The 19,609-nt window shown below is 39.3% G+C and overlaps 1 protein-coding gene across 8 annotated transcripts in view; it reads right to left on the bottom strand.

The window, feature by feature from the left end:
- Window positions 1-19,609, bottom strand: part of LOC120905878 — a 110,305-nt gene that overhangs the window by 15,300 nt on the left and 75,396 nt on the right. For 7 of the 8 annotated variants that reach the window (XM_040317157.1, XM_040317160.1, XM_040317161.1 and 4 more), the window contains 3 exons: window positions 15,939-16,357; window positions 7,463-7,955; window positions 1,994-2,347 (listed from right to left, as the gene is read on the bottom strand). In XM_040317157.1, the coding sequence (XP_040173091.1) occupies window positions 1,994-2,347; window positions 7,463-7,955; window positions 15,939-16,357 (1,266 nt within the window). The remainder of the gene's footprint in view (window positions 1-1,993; window positions 2,348-7,462; window positions 7,956-15,938; window positions 16,358-19,609) is intronic. The other variant, XM_040317162.1, reaches the window with a different exon arrangement.

Here is a 19,609-nt window from a genome sequence, read left to right as displayed (position 1 = left end):
CACGAGCCATGTCTTTCGAGCATACCAGCGGTATGCTGTCCAACGACGAACACGGAACTCGCAACCAACTATGCACGGTCAGCATAGTTGCATCATAGCGTTCAACGCACACCTGAGGGTCACCCGACTAACTGAACAAGAAGAACGGCACCATCAACGGAACGATCAGTCACGGAGGTGCGTCGGATCTCAACCAACCGATTTATTGACGCCGACGCACGCCTTATCGGACGCCTTGATTGGTAACCCGCTGCCATGCTCGCCTAATGTTCCGCCCTGTGTTCCGGACCTCCACCGACCATTCTGCTGACGACGATACGCACCTCATCGCGCAACCCGAACCAGAACCTGCCTTACCCCATCGACCGAGCCACAAACAATTATTATATAATAAAAGGGCTATCGTTGGTTCGATCTTGACCATTACTTCATCTAAGTTTTCGAGTGTACGTCCTTTTTCCGCGCAATGCTCGCCAAGAAAATTTTAAGCCCGCTATACATGTTATCGAACAACAGACCACCAGAAAAATCTCAAGCTAAATTTTAACAATTCCAACAGTTTTTTACTGCTATGCTCAGTTGTACCGTTTGCAGTTACTATAGAAGCCACTCGAACAATGCCTGCAGATTCTGCTCTACCCGTGCAGATAACGGAAAGGCAACAAAGGACTCGTAAGCTATCAGCCAGATTTGATCCATATTGAATGAGTTAGGGGAGAGATGTTGCATATTAGCATTTATAATAGGGTTTCCATGAGATAATTAAAGATTCCATTCTGAATTAAAGTGTAAAGCAGTAATGTGTTTATAAAAATCAAGATCAACGTACAGGGTTTCGAATCATATAATGGACTACTTGATCCACTCGGTGGAATGTTTCAAATGGTTAGGGGATGTATGCAACGTTGCTATGGAGGTTTGCAAGCATATAAGGGAATATGTCAAATGCTTAGGAGAAGTGTGCAAAACAGATATGGAGTTTTGCATCCAGCTATGGAGCGCTCGGATGTAGCGCTGTAGAAATTAATCCTAGAATTTTTTAAAAAGCACCGCGTGATGATTTAAATGTTTGGGGTGATTAAACACTTGTTTTAAGATCATCAGAAGGAAATAATGGTTAATCCGTAATAATATTTATTCGGACTAAACTTTCTCTACGTCCTATCCGATTCAACATCCTATTCTACTATTTCTTTACATCATCAACACTTTCACACGTATTTAAACATGATGATTCTTGAGGGTATTGTCAAAGTTTTAAAAGAAATCGTTTGAGATAGGCTTTACTATTTTATGGAATTTCAGGCTGGTTCTTAGTTGGTTCTAAATTTAACAGGGGTGATTAAAGAAGGGGGGTAATTTGATCACTAGGCAGGAGGACTATGATGAACATTACTTGAATATGCGTGTTTAAATATGAGGAAAAATGTTGCCGCAAAGAAAAAATAGTAGAGTAGAGAATTTTACAAAGATTATTGTTTAAATAGCAAATTCAATTTAAAAATAAATTATTATGTTGCTTGACAATACCAAAAACATGTATTTAATCACCCCAAACATTTAAATCATCACGCGGTGCTTTTTAAAAAATTCTAGGATTAATTTCTACAGCGCTACATCCGAGCGCTCCATAGCTGGATGCAAAACTCCATATCTGTTTTGCACACTTCTCCTAAGCGTTTGACATATTCCCCTATATACTTGCAAACCTCCATAGCAACGTTGCATACATCCCCTAACCATTTGAAACATTCCACCGAGTGGATCAAGTAGTCCATTATATGATTCGAAACCCTGTATATATATTTTGCGAGGGAGATACCACCGGATATATCCAAGGTAAAGCCCTGCATGCAGTAAGATTGAATAGATGGTATTCTTGTCACGACAATATAGCATTATGTTGTCATAGCCAACACTAGCAGCGGACTCAATAAAAAATAACGAGTAAAAATAACAAATATAAATAAAGTGTTAAAACAAAGTTATTTACCTGTAATAGTTGACATGCTACGATTGTGGTTCCCACGAATCAGATCTGATGGTTTGAGAGTAGATTCTTCTAATACTTCTAGTCCAGAATCTGAATCATGATGTTGTGATCTGTTCAATTCTGCGCATTCTTCGTGACTGTCTCCTTCACGGAAAAGAACGAATTTGTGTATACCATTCAGGTACTTTTGTTGTTCGCCATATATTGCACCGATCTGCTGGTCTGTTGAGTGTCGAGAAGATGCAATTGGTGCTGTTGCGCCGGATGCAGGAGCTGCAACATGAATTGGTTTATGTCCGCTATTACCATAGCTGCTTGCTTTTAATGGTGGTGGTAGTGGAGGAGGTGGAGGTCCTGAGTTGAAACCATAAACAAAATTAAAAATAAATATATATAAATATATATATATATATATATATATATATATATATATATATATATATATATATATATATATATATATATATATATATATATATATATATAGATATAAAGAAATTTGAAATGCTAATTACTCAGTGAATAAAACGAGTTATAATTCAAACGACCTATAATTTTAAAGCTTAAGTCTTCTCTTTTCTTCGTTTTTGTGCATAAAAAATGTGGCGAGCTGTGTAAAATAATGGAGCAAACATAGGCCAATCGGCACCTCAATAGGGCTGTAAAAATTAAATATGGATGGGATAAAATTAAGTTTGTACCAGTCTAAGTACGTACTTGGAGTCATAGTAAATTTAGTGAGCGAAAAACTAAGCAGTGTACAGTGCAAAATGGCTTGTTAAACCCTGTAAAATGATTGTGTACAGTGTTAGACGTTTGGACTTTCAACTTGACTTTGGTGTAATATAAAAACAAAAATTAACTTCACATCATCATGAACACTCTGTTTTACAAATAATCAAGGTATGAAACATCATTAATTTATTGTTGCGGAATTGCTGTAAGCTGGTTTCAATATGCATTTTTTTACTTTATACGGCGCTACAACCGCTTTGCGGTCTTGGCCTGCCTCAGGAGTGTCCGAAACCGCTCACGGTCTCGCGCCTTCGTCTGGCAGTCCGTTATCCCGGCCTTAATGGCAGACGCCTCCACGCAATCTTGCCACCTCAATTTGGGCCTACCACGCCCCCTCTGTCCTTGTGGACGGCCTAAAAAGACTTTACGGGCTGGGTCGTCTGTTTCCATGCGTACAACATGGCCAACCCACCGGAGCCTGGCGAACTTGATACGCTGTACGACAGTGAGGTCGCCGTACATCTCTTATAGCTCGTCATTACAGCGGCTCCTCCATTGTCCTTCCACACATACGGGGCCAAGTATCCTTCTGAGCATCTTGCTCTCGAAAGCGGCTAAGAGGGTTTCCTCAGATTTGGTGTCCATGTCTCAGAGGCGTATTTGAGTACCGGAACTATATAGGTACTATATAGTCCCAGCTTCGTCCGTCGCGACAAGTTCTTTGAGGTGAACTGATTTTTCAGGCTGTAGAATGACCGGTTGGCAGCCAGCATTATTGCGCGCAAATCAGCTTCAATTCTATTGTCGTTGCTGACCTTTGACCCAAGATAGGTGAATCAGGTGAACACACTTTTGAAGTCGTCCCACATCGGTACGTCACGCCTACGTAGATTCCAATTATTTATTGGTAGGTCCGCTGATGTTGCCACCATCAGTTTGGTCTTTGCCTCGTTTATCTGCAATCCGAGGTTCTCTGCCGTCTGCTCGATCCCTTGGTAGGCTTCTGCTACATAGGAGAGCCGCAGACCAATGATGTCTATATCATCAGCGTATGCCAGGATCTGGGTTGACTTATAGAAGATGGTTCCCGTAGTCTCCACCCTCGAGTCGCGGATGGCCCTCTCTAGCGCCAAGTTGAATAGGAGACAGGCAAGCCCGTCTCCCTGGCGCAGACCTTTGGTGGTAGCAAAAGGTCCTGAGAGTTTTCTATCCACTCTCACCTGGCATGTGACGTTAGTCATAGTCATTGTAACTAGCCTTATCAGTTTGGCCGGGATTCCAAATGAGCTGATAGCGTCGTACATTTTTACCCTGGCTATGCTATCATATGCGGCTTTGAAGTCAATAAAGAGATGATATGTGTCGATCTTCTCCAAGATCTGCAGCATGGTGAAGATCTGATCAGTGGTTGATTTTCCGTTTCGAAATTCTCTTTGATAGTTTCCTACTATCTCTTCGACGTGCGGGACAGGACGATCCTGAAGGACCAGGAAGAATATTTTATAGGCGGTATTCACCACTGTAATACCCCTGGAGTTGTTGCAGTCCAACCTGTCTCCCTTCTTGTATATGGGGTAGATGATGCCGAGATTCCAATCACAAGGCATCGATTCGCTATCACACACCTCATCTCTCTCGATTTTTCTACTATCGTGCTCATCCGGGTGTTAGACATCCTCAGTCTGTCGAGAGCTTTCACTGTGAAAGGATGTGCTGGAGTGATGTGTGATTTCTTGTGCCCCGTACTTTGCTCGTCTACGTTTTGTGTTGTGTTCGTTCTTGTGCAAATATGGAATGATTTATCCTTGTAAATTTCTAAGGTAAGTTTCTCGTTCTCGTGTGAGCTTCCATGGGTACTTTCAACTAACGCTTATCGTCTAAAAAGTTACAGGTGCACGCGCTTATTAATCGACGGCTACCTGCTGGCATTGCTTACATCCCGCAAAACGATCGACGTTTGGGAAATGACGAATTGTTTGTTGGGTGGCGGAAAGCGAGGGGGGCAGTCAAAACGGACATGTTAAGCAGTTTACTGAATATACCTCTGAACATGGCACAAAACACAATTTTTCTTTTATTATTGTATGCCTTCACCCTTTATCCATGGATTAAAATTACCAAATATAATGAAAAAAACTTAAAATCATGAAAACAGTGTAAAATAAAAGTTGATGTTATACAAGAACTCACATAGTACCAGTACTCACATACGCCTATGAGACATGGACACCGTCCAAATCTGACGAAACCCTCTTAGCCGCGTTCGAGAGGAAGATGCTCAGAAGGATACTTGGCCCCGTATGTGTGGAAGGACAATGGAGGAGCCGCTATAATGACGAGCTATACGGGATGTACGGCGACCTCACTGTCGTACAGCGTATTAAGCTCTGACAATCTGACAGATAGGCGAGATATGGAACCAACCATCCGAGGTCTGGTGACGATTGAATGTGCCAAGAAGAAATATTTTTCTATCAATTTGCGAATCAAATTATTTATTTCACATAGTGTATGCAAAATAAAATACAAAACTCGTTTCTCGACACGAGTTTTCACACAAATCTGCCAGAAAAAGTAAAAATAATCGGTTCGCGCTACCGCGAAAATCTCAGCAATACCGAAGTTGGGTATCTCTGCGAAACAGCAGGCGCGATTGGAGGCGCGGAAGATTTGACAGCTCTACTGTTATACAACTGTTATAAACAAGGCGCGAATTTCGCGGTACCGCGACGATCTCGGTTCGTCTATTTCCAGCCTTACTTTTACCATCGAACATATCAAATTTCATACATTTTCCATGTTCGATGTCTGTTCGATGTCTGTTCGATTGCCCGCGACGTTACTCTAATGCTGTACATTCAATTTACCGCCGATATAACAAAATTTGCTATCGCAACTACTCTCGACGAATGGAGCGAAATTTTCGCTACCGCCTTCGAGGATTATAAAATTTTATTTATTTCAAACGCAAATCATCATTTTTTCCCCAGCGCAATAGCTTACAATGATGTGAATGGAAATACTGCTCCGGAAATTTGTGAATTATTCACCAGGAGAATCCAAGATACCTTCCGCCCTGACGTCACCAATCCCGATTTAATCAGAACTGCACTTGGAAACACACCAGTTTGTGCCATCGACCCATGCCTTCCGGTTTTCAATGAAAACTCGATTAAGGACGCTATTGACAGGCTAAAACTTTCATTCTCACTGGGCCTGGACGGCATTCCTGCGTCCATGTAAAAATGATGCACTAATCACCTCAATTCTATTATGTGCAAAATCTTCGACACCTCATTTCGAACAGGAGTCTTTTCCGCGGCTTGGAAAGTGTGATGGCTGGTACCTATCCACAAAAAGGCGATAAAGCTGCTGCCTCCAACTATAGTGGAAACACTTCCCTCTGCGCCAAAGCTAAAGTTTTCGAGTTGCTCGTGTACGAACCGCTCCTAGCCAGTGTTTCGAAATATATGAGTCCAGCTAAACACGATTTCACACCCAAAAGATCGACAACATCTAACCTCATGGAATTCGTAAGCATCTGCCACACCGCGTTATATGCTAGGATGCAAGTTGATGCAATCTAGACAGACATCAAAGCGGCATTTGATTCGATCCCGCACTCAATCCTACTAAAAAAATTGGATATATTGGGGTTTCCCTGCTCGATTATGGCATGGTTGCGATCCTATCTTGATGATCGCACTTACTCTGTAAGGATGGGCTCACATTCCTCTCGTCAGCTAAAGGTAACTTCAGGAGTGCCCCCGAGAAGCAATCTAGGACCACTGCTCTTCATACTATATATGAACGATCTTTCATTCGCACTTCCGGACAATTGTCGCCTGATGTATGCTGATGACGCTAAACTGTTTCTCCAGGTTGAAACTTCCTGCGACGAAGCACATCTGCAAAGTATTTTGGACTCTTTCTTCGTGTGGTGCACAAGTAACCTCGTGCTCAGCATCGAAAATTGTACCACTATCACATTCAGCCGTTCACGAAACCCTCTTTCGAGCAACTATACGATAGGCGGTTGAATTTTGGTGCGTAAAGATTGTGTTAGCGACTTAGGAGTTTTTCTTGATGGAAAACTCATTTTAGACAAACTTTTAAATATGTTATATATAGGCAATCAGCTAGTAGGTCTATTGACACATCTAACTAGAGAACTATGCGACCCAACATGTGTGATAATGTTTTACTGCTCCTAAAACCGGCCTGTTATTGAATATGCCTCATTTATATGGTGGCCCACTGCATCCCGTCAACTGGCGCGTATCGAATCCATCCAGCGGAAAGCCACCCGCTACGCTTTACGCCGATGGTACAATACCGATAATAGGACTCGCTGCGCCCTACTTGGACTTGAGTCCCTCGAAGAGCGCCACCGTAACGCACAAAGGGCTTTTATAGTCGATCTGCTAAACCATCGTATTGATTCTCGTATTCTTCAATCTAAAATAAACTTATAAGCTCCAACTAGAACACTTCGTCCCCGCAATCTTATCGCCATCGAGGACCGTCGTACACGTTTTGGTCGTTTGGATCCGTATGTGTGATTAGTTTTACTCCCTTGATCCTCATCATTCATCATTTCAACTCGTCTTACCGTTCAGGGCCTCGATATACTTAATCCGCCACTGCCTCAACCTAGTTATATTTGAAGGAATGCGGCCCACCAGCTGAAAAGTATGGAAGTCCCTGTTCTAAGGTATTAAATATATCACTTACCTGTATTTTCTTTTCCTTCAATTTGTGTTTCTTCGATTTGTTTGGCTGATGATGGCGATGTGGACATGGTTGTTGAATGTGTATCTGTTCCGTTAGTGACACTATTTATAATAACGGTTGTTCCATTTGTTTCCCGTGAAATATTAGAGTTGGCTAATAAATTAAGAAACTGGTGAGATTGGGAGCGTTTCAGCTGTTTCACATCAATTTCCATATCTGCTGTTCTCTCGTATACATCCTCAGGTGAACATACACTTTCGTAGGCATTATCTATGGTGCAAGAAGAACGGATTGTACTTATGGGATAGTCTTCGGCATGCTTACGCTGCGAAGCAGCTCCAGAAAATGTTTGACTCGGGTCAATGTTGCTCTTGCCCATGGTGTACATTGATTTTGAAAGAAGCTTCGCCTCATGTTGGTTTCGTCGATGTTCATGCAATAAATTGTTGCGTTTCGCCAGCAGCATATGTTCCTTATTATTGTTCACCAGCGACTATGAACGAAAAAAAAAAAACAAACGAACACACGAATTAAATGCAGTTATAAGGAAAAAAACAAGATTAGCAATTCTTAAAAATTTAAACAAACCATACTCAGCCATTACACATTTTAAAATGTGGATGACCTTATTGATTCTACAAATATGTACTAATGGCAATTCGGTTTTTGTCGAAAATTTTTCCGTCAGAGTAAAGCTACGGAAAGTGTTTTGTTTTATGGTCTTACTACTAACACAATGTTTTTAAACCACACTGATTGAATATAATTACATTCAGAATGGATTTTTGGAAAATGTGAAGGATTAACGAAATGCTCAAAATGTAGATAAACATAACACAAGCGCTACCTTGGCGTCGCCTAAAGCATTTATATAACAATAATACACCAAACGTAATTATAAAATTGTACGATACTTTCTGAATTTCGCGTTGTAGTTTGTTTTGCCAAACATATCAAATTCAAATCAACTTGGAAGCAATGTCTCGAGTCAACGAAATAATTTTTGAACGAAAGTAAAAAAGTCTCTATCAAGCTTCTATAATAACGATTTCTGTGCCGATGATGTGACTCAACTGCTTGAGTATCAAAAATGCTCATTTACTATTATGATCCGTGTTAGAGCACGCGATTTGTCTCTGATTTGATACATCGAACTGAACGAAGGTCATTTACATTACCTGACTCAAACGGAGACCGTTTTTTATCCAACAGCTTTCCGTCAGGTCAAAGCTACGGAAAGCGTGTTGTTTTACGGTTTAACTACTAAATACATATAGCGGAACTTGGGGCAAGTATGCCACCTTAAGCATTTCAAGTTATAACTCATTAAAACATGTTTTTCAAAAGCCTATTTAAATCTCATAACCATTTTACATCTATTTCCTCACTTATAAATGAGTTTCGCTTGAAAAAAGTGCAAACAAAACAGTTTTTGAAGTGTTTTAAAAAGGATCCAAAAAGACGTTCTTTTTTGGGCTATGGGGCAAGAGTGCCACTCGTATGGGACAAGACGGCCACCTGGTTAAAATAACCGTATTTCTTAGATAATTGGAAATTATTACGTTTGTACCACTAGTGTATGTATTCCTACATGTATTTAGTCACCAATGAAGCCTTTTTGACCACCAATTGTACCACAATATGGTTTGTTACTGTTCTGTTTTTCTGGCGTGGAATCCGCTCACAATAGCGCACCATTCCGCAGCACGCTACAACAATGTTTACATTTTTGACAGCTCGCGCCTATGAAAGATGGTGGCACACTTGCCCCAAACAGAGATGGCACACTTGCCCCAAAAGTTGTATCTTTTTTGAAATTGAATTTTTCAGTGACAAAAAAAAAAGTTTTTTTCAACTAACCCCACAAAAAATTACACGTTTTTTCAGCTATACGGTGGTGTAAATATTTTCTCGGTTGATTGTTCGCATGATTTTTGAGAGCTTATTTGGTTGGATTAAAAAAATATAATATTCTGCTCTATTTTGAAACTCAATATAAATAAGTTCAAAACAATGGGAAATATTATTTGTCTATATGAAATTAGGCTCAGAATACTTAGTCATTGGAAAGCAACCAACTGTATACACAATTGATTATTAAACTAAAGTTTTTAAGGAAAAATGCTTGGTGGCACTCTTGCCCCGTATGGCACACTTGCCCCAAATTCCGCTATTTAAACTACACGAATTGCATGTAATTACATTCTAAAGGGATTTTTTGTAATTATTCACTGGAAAAAGGGTGGGAATAACAAAATACACAGAAATTTCGAAAATCATACCATAAGCGCTACTTTTCATGACATTGCCAAACATATTTGAAGAACAATAATATGCCAAACGTAGAAATAATTATAAATTGTTACGATACTTCCTGTGTTACGCGTTGCAGTTTGTTTTGACAAACAAATCCATTTCAGATCAATATGGTAGCAATGTCTCGAGTTAACGAAAGAAGTCTCTAACAAGCTTGTATAATACCGATTTCGTTTCAGTTCGTGAAGCGCTATTTTGTTTGACACATTTCCGTGTCAATCAGATAATCGACACTATCGTGTATTTTATTTCAAATAATGGGCCTCATCGCGAACGAAAGTCGATAAAATTTATCCGATCGGTTAATTTGCTCGAATCCACCGGTGGAATTTATTTTCCACCGGTGGATAATTTTCTCCACCGGTGGATAATTTCTCCACCGGTGGATAACTCTTTCCGATTCGAGTAGCCATTGATTTTGCCTATCTGTCAATCACACTTTTGTTTACATTTAGAGGTGTTGTTTTGCGGAATGAATAAAATAGTAAATTTTGCTTATTTACGGACCATCTAGTGAAGAATCCACACCAGAAGTGGCCTTAGACAGTACTGACTGTAGGCCTGTTCAAACGATCCGAGTAAAGTGCAAAACGGGTTGTAGGCTGAACAAGTCTAATTGAAACAAAATCGTATGAACTGGAGGACGAGGTTTGAATCCTTTCTGAGCTTGCCACCTTCACTGACGCTTGTCCTGTGCCATGTACCATGTGCGTCCATCAACTCCAGCCACCGCGAACGTTGGATCCGTGAACGTCCGTATTTTACGCCCTCGTGCAAAAATATATTGAAACAGCGCGGTACACTTATTCCGTACAATAAGGAGTGTCCGAAACCGCTCACGGTCTCTCGCCCTCGCCAGTCCATTATCCTGGCCTTAATGACTGACGCCTCCAAGTCCTCTGCCCACTTAAATTTAAACCTACTACGCCCTCTCCGCAATTGCGAATTTAACCGTAAGCGGACTGATTGACCGCAGGAGGCTCCGTGGATATAAAGTCCAGCATATATGGTGTGTACAGTAGTCTCATCGCGGGCCTCCATGAACGATAGAGGCTCCATTGACGAAGGGACTCAAAGACTACAGGAGCCCATATATGAGGGATTACGACCAATACCCCCCACTCCCCCAAGAAAAAAATTAAAGTGTATTTGATTCAAAGCCAAGAGATGAAATCTCCCCCCTCCTCACCCTGCACAACACCTGGGACGATCGTTTCCATGCCTTGAACAAGGACCGTCCACTGAAGACTGGCGAGCTTGATACGACAATGAGTGTGCTTCCACACGTACGATGATGATTGCGTCAGATTTGATAAAAATAAAATAACTACGTTAAAATTGTAATGTATGTGATTCAGAAGAGAAGCTATTCAAGTGTACATATTTGTTTAAATGGATGAACAAAAAAATCATTGGGTGACACGTTTGTCACGAGGCGTGGAACATAGCGATGTGTGTGTCAATCCGAACACTCCCGGGCTGTACCCTTCCATAAGCGACCCTGAGTTTTTGGATAGTCCGGAAGGTACAAGTAGGCACAACACCTTCGATAGGTGCAAAACAACGCAAACGATTCCGACCGGAACTCGCCGCTCCAACGGATATGAGTTGCTTGTAATTTCTTGTACCTAGTGATAATACTGGTCTTCCCAATCTCGTTGCATTTACGTGTCGGAACCGATTCTAACATGCCATAAGGCCATAACATAAGGTTGGATAAAAGAGAAGGATTAGCAGAAAAGGTTTTTTTTTTGGTTTCTTATTTCCTAGCTTGAACTATAAAAACTAAATACCTGTTATAAACCTTAATTCATGTGTTTTGATTGTTTATAAAAAAACAGGTAAATTTATATTTTCTAAAAAATAATATTTTAGCTAAATCGAGTGATAAAACATCTTAAATAACTCAAACAGCGATAAAACATCCTTTTTTGCGAGCTGTGAAACATGATTTTTAATATTATTTAGTTTTCCACTGTTATATCAACTGGGGTGGTGCATTAGATATGGCTATCCGACTGAAATGCTTTTTTTTATATGAAGTTTTCAACTGCATATCCCACTGCTCGACTTTTTAACCTCGTTGCTATGGCGGCAAATACCATTCCACTCCACTGCCAAACCGATCGGTTTGCGAAGATTCTGATTGAGAAAACGCAAGTGGATAACATTGGAAGTTTGCTAACCAATCGACTAAATTATCCACTCCGTTATCGACTTTCGTTCGCGATGAGGCCCAATGTCCGATAATGTATTAATTTTACTCCAAAAGCTATTTACACGATATAGATACTCAAGATCTATAATCTTCTGTTGTGAAATCTTTGTGTGTGTGTGTGTGCGTGTTTTTTTTGTTTTACAAGGAGGGGGAATCTTCGAAAGACTCCCGTTGTCGCACGGGTGTTGACATGGGATTCTTACCAAGTAAACCCCCCCTTGGGCCATACACCCTTCCCTATGGATTCACCTTTCGGTATGCTTCTAGGGGAAGAGCTTGTGTGTGTGTGTGTGTGTGTGTGTGTGTGTGTGTGTGTGTGTGTGTGTGTGTGTGTGTGTGTGTGTGTGTGTGTGTGTGTGTGTGTGTGTGTGTGTGTGTGTGTGTGTGTGTGTGTGTGTGTGTGTGTGTGTGTGTGTGTGTGTGTGTGTGTGTGTGTGTGTGTGTGTGTGTGTGTGTGTGTGTGTGTGTGTGTGTGTGTGTTCAAATAAATAATACATAAATTTTTTCTCAATCACAACTTTTTACTTTCAAAATCAAAATCGTCGTACCTACGAATCGTCGTAACTTGAGGGGGTCGTTACTCGGGGGACGCCTGTAAACTGTCATACAATTCTAAAAATGTGGTCCTTTCCGTTTTAAGTTGGTAGGCTGAAATTTCAGCCTGTCAGCTGTTTGCATTGTATAGCAGTTTTCGAGCAGCTATCTAAGTGGGTATAACATACAGGTGGGCTTATCCCAAGGTGTATGAATTTAGAAAGCTGATTTTTATCGCTTCTGCTTCTGAATGAAGATTTTAAGAGTGTTTTTTGTATTCGTTAAGCCTCCAGAGAGCATGTTGGAACAAACATATTCACCCATCTTGTCAAAAAGTGATGTTCAAATTTGGTTATAAAAAGACCACCTGGACTACATACACTTTAATTCTGGATTCCATCACCAGATCTCTTTAATTCACCTTGGGATAAATGTAAACACAACCTCACGCTGCGCAAAGCGATCGAAAACTTCTCAACCTCTCGCTCAATGTAGCTAGAGAGCAAAAACCAATAATGGGGGCCTTCACGATTCTAGTCAGTTTTTTGTATGGAGTTTGACAGTTGGAGGCTGAAATCATGTAAACAATCCATACAAAACCACACAAAAAGCTAGCCTGCGATTTTCAGTCTAGAAAATTTTAGCCTAAAAGCTAGAATTAGATTCGAGTACCTGCTCGAAAAGACGGTGTTGTTTACATTTATTCCAAGGTGCATTAAAGAGATCAGGTGGTGGAATCTGGAATGAAAGTGTATGTAGTCCAGGTGGTCTCATAACATTTTTTTATAATCAAATTTGAATATCACTTTTTGACAGAACGAGTGAAAACTTTTGCTCCAACGAGCTTTCTGGAGGCTTGACGAATACTCAAAACACTCTTAAAATCTTCATTCAGAAGCAGAAGCGATAAAAATCAGTCTTCTAAATTCATACACCTTGGGATAAGCCCACCTGTATATTATACTCAATTAGATAGCTGCTCGAAAACTGCTATACAATGCAAAAAGCTGACAGGCTGAAATTTCAGCCTACGAGCTTCAAACGGAAAGGGCCCCTATGATAAAGCGTGGTGAAAGGATGGTGAAGAGGAGAAGAAGGAGAGAAAGAGAACGTGGGTGTGAATTATGTCTCGGCCATTATCATTTTTGCGCCAACACGGTCGCTTTTTTGTTCTTAAAGACATAAACACATACAACGAGCTCTCTCGAACGATCGTAAACGCTTCAATTGATCAAGAGCTTCGATCGGTTCTTCGGACGTTTTTGCTCGCTTTCTCGATCGGTTTCGGCGGAAAGCGAGCTAGAAACCGAGCTCAAAAACTGCTCGATTTTGTTGTGCGAGCTTTTTTTGCCATTTTTCGAGCAGGTACTCTAATTCTAATTCTAATCTAATTCTAGCTTTGAGGCTAAAAAGACTAAAAAAGCACTGTAATATAGACTGAAAATTGCATGCTAGTTTTCGGTGCGGTTTTGTATGGAGTGTTTACATGATTTCAGCCTCCAACTGTCAAACTCCATACAAAAAAAAAAAAACTTACTACAATCGCGAAGGCCCCCAATATGGGTAACTGAACAGTACTAAAAAATGTGTTCTTCTATATTCACTTATTCATGAGATGTAACAAAACGAGTCAGGCTTTTTAGTATCATGCTCTAATTACCAATTATATTGTTTATAAAAAATACTTTGAAATTCAAGTATCGCGCAAGTTTATCGACTACAGACACATTAAATGTAATGAACCGGGAAAACCCCTGAAAAATCCAAGGAAAACCGGGGAAAAATCGGGAATTTTCAATCCTGATTCGAATGGCCACCCTTTTGCACGTATCTTAATTCATGAGCTGCGAGTGTCTCCCTACCTAAGATAATGCCTCTTAGCTCAAAGGATTCCAGTAAGCGCATTTTTTTACAAATTTCCAAGATCACCTGGGCGATCACAAGTATAAAGTGAGAAGTTAAACAGTAACCATTTTTAAATTACAAAAGAAGGAAACAAAGACCATTTCTCACCAAGGAAACGAAGTACCATGACCTGGCAGAGGAATTGAAGAAGCTGTGGCACCTGGAGGATATCATAGTTCCACATAGTTCCGGTAGTCATATCAGGGACCGAGATTGTCCCTATGGCGCTCTTACGTTCGCTGGACTAACTCGAACTGCAGAGAGAACTACCCAGCATTCAAAGCAACAAGCACAAGCGAATGTAAACGTGTATAAAGTGTATGTAGTTTTTTTGCGCAGAAAATCCTCATTTTTACAATAAATACGTATTTTTTTATACATATAATGCTACAGCGCATAAAAGCATTTATTTCAATTAAATGATCTCAAAATCCGTTACAGGATTTCTCTAGCCAACTCAACATCGGAAACGAAAAATTCAATCTCATAAAATAAATTTCAACAATAAAAATGGAAACTCGAATGATCTGTCATCGGTTGCTCCGTATACGCACGATATCCATTTGACAATGTTGAATAGGGATTTTACGGATTGGAAATGAAGCTTACAGTGTGGAGCTGGCTAGAGAGACACTGTACAGTCTTTCCCCGAATTACCCGAATAATGCGTTCCTGAGACATTCTCGTAACTCGGATTTTCGCGTAAGTTGAATATCACGTTTTACAGCCAAAATTTATTTGATTGATAATTTTTTCATTGAATTTAGTTCATTTTTGTTTATTACTTATTTATTACAATTGTTCTATAAAATTCAGTTATTTCTGTCTTCTTAGTGATTTTAAACATTTAAAACATTGCAAATTATTTTTCATTTGACAATTGATTTAGAAAATTGTACTGATTTGACATCTAAACTGTCAAAAATAAAAATTTGCGTAACTCGAATTCGCGTAATTCGAGTGTCGCGTAACTCGGGGAAGGACTGTATTGAATACGCAAAACGATGCAAAAGGCCTCTAAAAACACCTTGTGCGATTGAAATCATATTGCGCCTATAAAAATAGCATCGGTGCGGTGAAACAACAAATTTTGACAGCTAAATTGCATCTTGAGCTACTGAACATGTTTTGCTGGCATTCGATTCTGACTTGTTAAACCCTGTAAAGTGTATTTTTGTATGTTAATGCATTATTATTTTTATTATTACTATTAGTTTAATTTTAATTTTAATTTATTATTTATATAGTATGTAGTTTTATTATTTCATTTTTTTTTCATTATTCCGATTATACGTTGTGCTTTTTTGTAACCGCTCACCAGAATTCACCATTCTTATTATTTTTACTAGTATAAATAATGTTAGTAGTAAAAAGTATTATAAGGGACAAATATGCATACATGGATAATTTAATTTACTAATTATAATTATTCACTTATTATTGAAACAGTTTAAAGGTAGCAACATATTACCATTGATAATTTTAAAAGCTGTTCAACTTTACCTGATCATTAGTGTTGCCAGTCAGCTGTAGAGCAATATCACTTCTATTTGAGCTAGCACTCGCCGATCGACTATGGGAACCACTATCTCTAGAACGGCTCCTCCCAATTGCATTTCTAGTAGAAGTACTACCCGCCAACTGCGTTTCATCTCTCATAAGATAGATATCTTCATAGTCATGCTCATGGCTTGCTGTGTTATCGTTTGATGACTTTTGATTGTTGTTGATGACACCAACTACTGAGTCACATTTTCCACCTGCGTCTCCTATATCTCTAGCAATGCCACCGATACTACTACCATTACAAATTCCACTACTGCCAACTATGCCATCGCCATCGGAATGCGAAGAAGACACGGAGAGATCCTCATCTGAACCACTGGCGGCTCCGCTGCTACTAGAGTGTACTTCCGCTAGCACTATATAAAAATAATTAAAACAGATAAGGTAAGTGGAATTATTAATATGATATTAAGCATGATACATGATATAGGGGAACCTTGAGCAAAATGATGGTGCATTATTGTCAAATAAACACATTTATAAAGACTTCTAATGATTTAAAATCATCAAATACAATGTTCAAACCACATAAGATAAAAAATAAAATGTTTGCTCAAAACTACATAATTTTCACTGTCTCGAAAATAATTTTTCGAAAGAATTTAACATGTGATTAGAGAAAAAAAGAATGTGTATCCAACCACATAAAATGTATCTATGATTTACGTTAGATCAGTATCCATTTTAATTTAATGTAATGTTTTTGGGCCAGTCTGCTACAGTCTCTGGTGGGTCCCGAATAGACCGTGTCCCCATACGTAGGACTGACTATCCTGCTATGTGCAATCAGTAAGTCACTGAAAGCCAAGCCCATTAGTGGCACAGTTAGGCCTTGACCTATGACGGTTGTTGTGCCAAAAAAGGAAGAACATTTTTAAAGTTAAAGTTTGCAAAATGTTTCACTTGGGGCAAAATGATCAGTATGTTTTGATAGGAGCAACATGATGAGGCTGTGGCATATGCTAAAATCGCTACAAGATAATAGCTTTACAAAAATAAAACTTTGCTGTATGTATAGCAGCAAGAAGAAATACTGACAACACGTGAATTATTGAAATATTCTAGCTTTTTACTAAATTATCCTACAAAAAAACTTAAATACTAAACTAAAATATCTATTTTCACAATTCTACTAAGATGCAAGAGCTTAAACCAAAGCCTAAAGTCCAATGTTGTTGTCAATTTTGCCCCTTTGTTTTGATGTGTTTTGACATTTCGTGTAATACCATTTTGCCCTATTGCAACTTTAGTCACAACTTTAGACGTTGATTTTATGTTGTGACGTGAAAAAAAAACTGTGTAAAATAGAGCTTAGTGCTCAACTTTTTTACTACGTGTGTACATAAATACTCCTGGATTCCCTCGTATCATTGTGTTTAGCCAATATAGTAATTATTTTGTAAAAAAAAAAACACAAGATTGGTGCGGTCAACAGCATCTGTGTTGGTGACAGTAACCGATCCTTTTTGTGTAGATAGGTGTTTGTACTATATTTATCTATTTATATGTGACACCGGGAGGGTAGAGTAGCTAATTAATAGAGTAGTGTTTGTGTCGTTTGGTGCCGGCGTTTGATAACAGGTAAGGGAAAGGACAACAATTTTATAAATTTCGATTGTTGCAAAAACTAACGCACAATTTAGGTCAGCATTACCATCATTTGCTGTGCGAAACTTTTTCCCAAAAACTCGACTTTCCATCCTGGTTTTCCTCACGCAAAGCCATCAATTGCTCTCGTTCATTTGTTTTCCTCTTCAAAGCCTCGTTCTCTACCGTTTGATAACAGGTAAGCAACGTTTGATAAGACAACAATTTTATATATTTCGCCCGTATTTGTTTTTTTTACACGGCATGGAGTGTTTAAAATGCTCCGCTGTGGTGGGAACCAGTGATGACCCGATAGCTTGTACAGGGAGTTATGGGTTTATTTTTCACCGTCGGTGTATTACACCCACACCCAGGGAATAGCTCAATCACTTAGGGGAATGTTGCAAATCAGAAGGCGAATGTTGCTTGCATAGCTGTAGAAGTTTGCAATCATATAGGGGAGTGTTGCAATCGACTAGAGGAATTTTGCTAGCATATTATGGAGCTGTCCGGCCGGTCTCGTAGTACAGTCGTCAACTCGTACGACTTAACAACATGCCCATCATGGGTTCAAGCCCCAAATAGACCGTGCCGCCATACGTAGGATTGACTATCCTGCTATGGGGGGAAATCAATTAGTCACTGAAAGCCAAAGCCCACAAGTGGGTACAGGCAGGCCTTGACCGACATCGGTTGTTGAGCCAAAGAAGAAGAAGAAGATTATGGAGCTGTCATCAGATTGTCACGCCCACAAACTTCCGCACGGAGTCCATTTTAGACACTACAGGGTGCCATTCTTTGATCGCGCCCGCTTCTGAACGACGTTGGTTCGTTTTTTTTTTGCTATCATGGTTAGAGTTCAACCGATAGAGGTGTCAAATTTTGTCTTCAGACAAAATCAGTTGCTGATTGATATAATACTACTACAGTAGAACGTCGATTATCCGGGGGCGGATTAACCGGCGGGCGGCTTAACCGTACGCATAAATGTGACAGCTGTTCAAACGTACGGCGAACATTTGCGGCGATAGTCAAGTGGGCAACCAGTTTTTTGTGCAGCTCTGTAGTGTTTAGTGGTATTTTCGAAATTCATGTTTGTTCATGAAAAGTTGCCAAACCTATAGTTATTGAATAAAATAATATTCTACTAACGATTAATCGATCAATTCAAAGTGACTAGTGAACTAATGAATTTTATAATTTTTATACGAATTTGACATTTCTTGGACCATTATCCATGCAAATCGATTAACCGGTAACCGTTCGGTCCCGAGCTGCCCGGATAATCGACGTTCTACTGTATTTAAAGTGCAATTAACGTTTTGTTAGTGTAGCTGAAGTAAAACCCATGATAAACCCATTTACTTGTTCATTTTTTAATGCAACCGTAATGTAATTTTAACATTGTTTTTTAATACGTCAATAAGACTTTCGGAATGAAAGAAGTCGCATGAGGTGCATTGCAAAAAACTGATCATTTTCTGGAAGCCTTAAATGTGTAGAACATGTGGATATTTTTTATTTTGACTCACTGTTCATAGAAATCGGGAAAAAAATTAAATAACAATTGCATCTTTAGGTACCCATTATGGCTATAGTGTTCCTAGCAATTCGCCATAAGGGTTCCTATGATGGATATAAACCATAAATCTTAAATCTTAGTAGGAAAAACCATTTTCATTATATTATCCAACCATGACAAAATTAGAAATTTAACACAATTTCAGTTGAATTTGATCGCAAATATGAAATAAAGTAGTTTTTTCCATTTTATAAACCATTATTTTTTTTTATTCAAGAGTAAAAGATTTTTTTTAGTGGCAAGTAGGTATTCTTATTTGTACACACAAGAACCAAAAATATCATAATCTATAATCTATGTACAAGTCAAATTAATTAATTGCGAATCATAACTAGTTCCGGTTTTTGTTTTGCTTTGATTTTTTTGGTTTTCCTCCTTTCTTATGTTTTTCGCGTTCCTCCAATCTTGCCCGTTTTGCTTCTTCTCTTTTTTCTTTGGC

This window comes from Anopheles arabiensis, chromosome X (assembly GCF_016920715.1).
Source record: "Anopheles arabiensis isolate DONGOLA chromosome X, AaraD3, whole genome shotgun sequence".
In the NCBI taxonomy this organism is placed as follows: Eukaryota; Metazoa; Arthropoda; class Insecta; order Diptera; family Culicidae; genus Anopheles; species Anopheles arabiensis.
The sequence above is the reverse complement of the archived record's forward strand: the minus strand, read 5'-3'. Positions and strand labels throughout refer to the sequence as shown.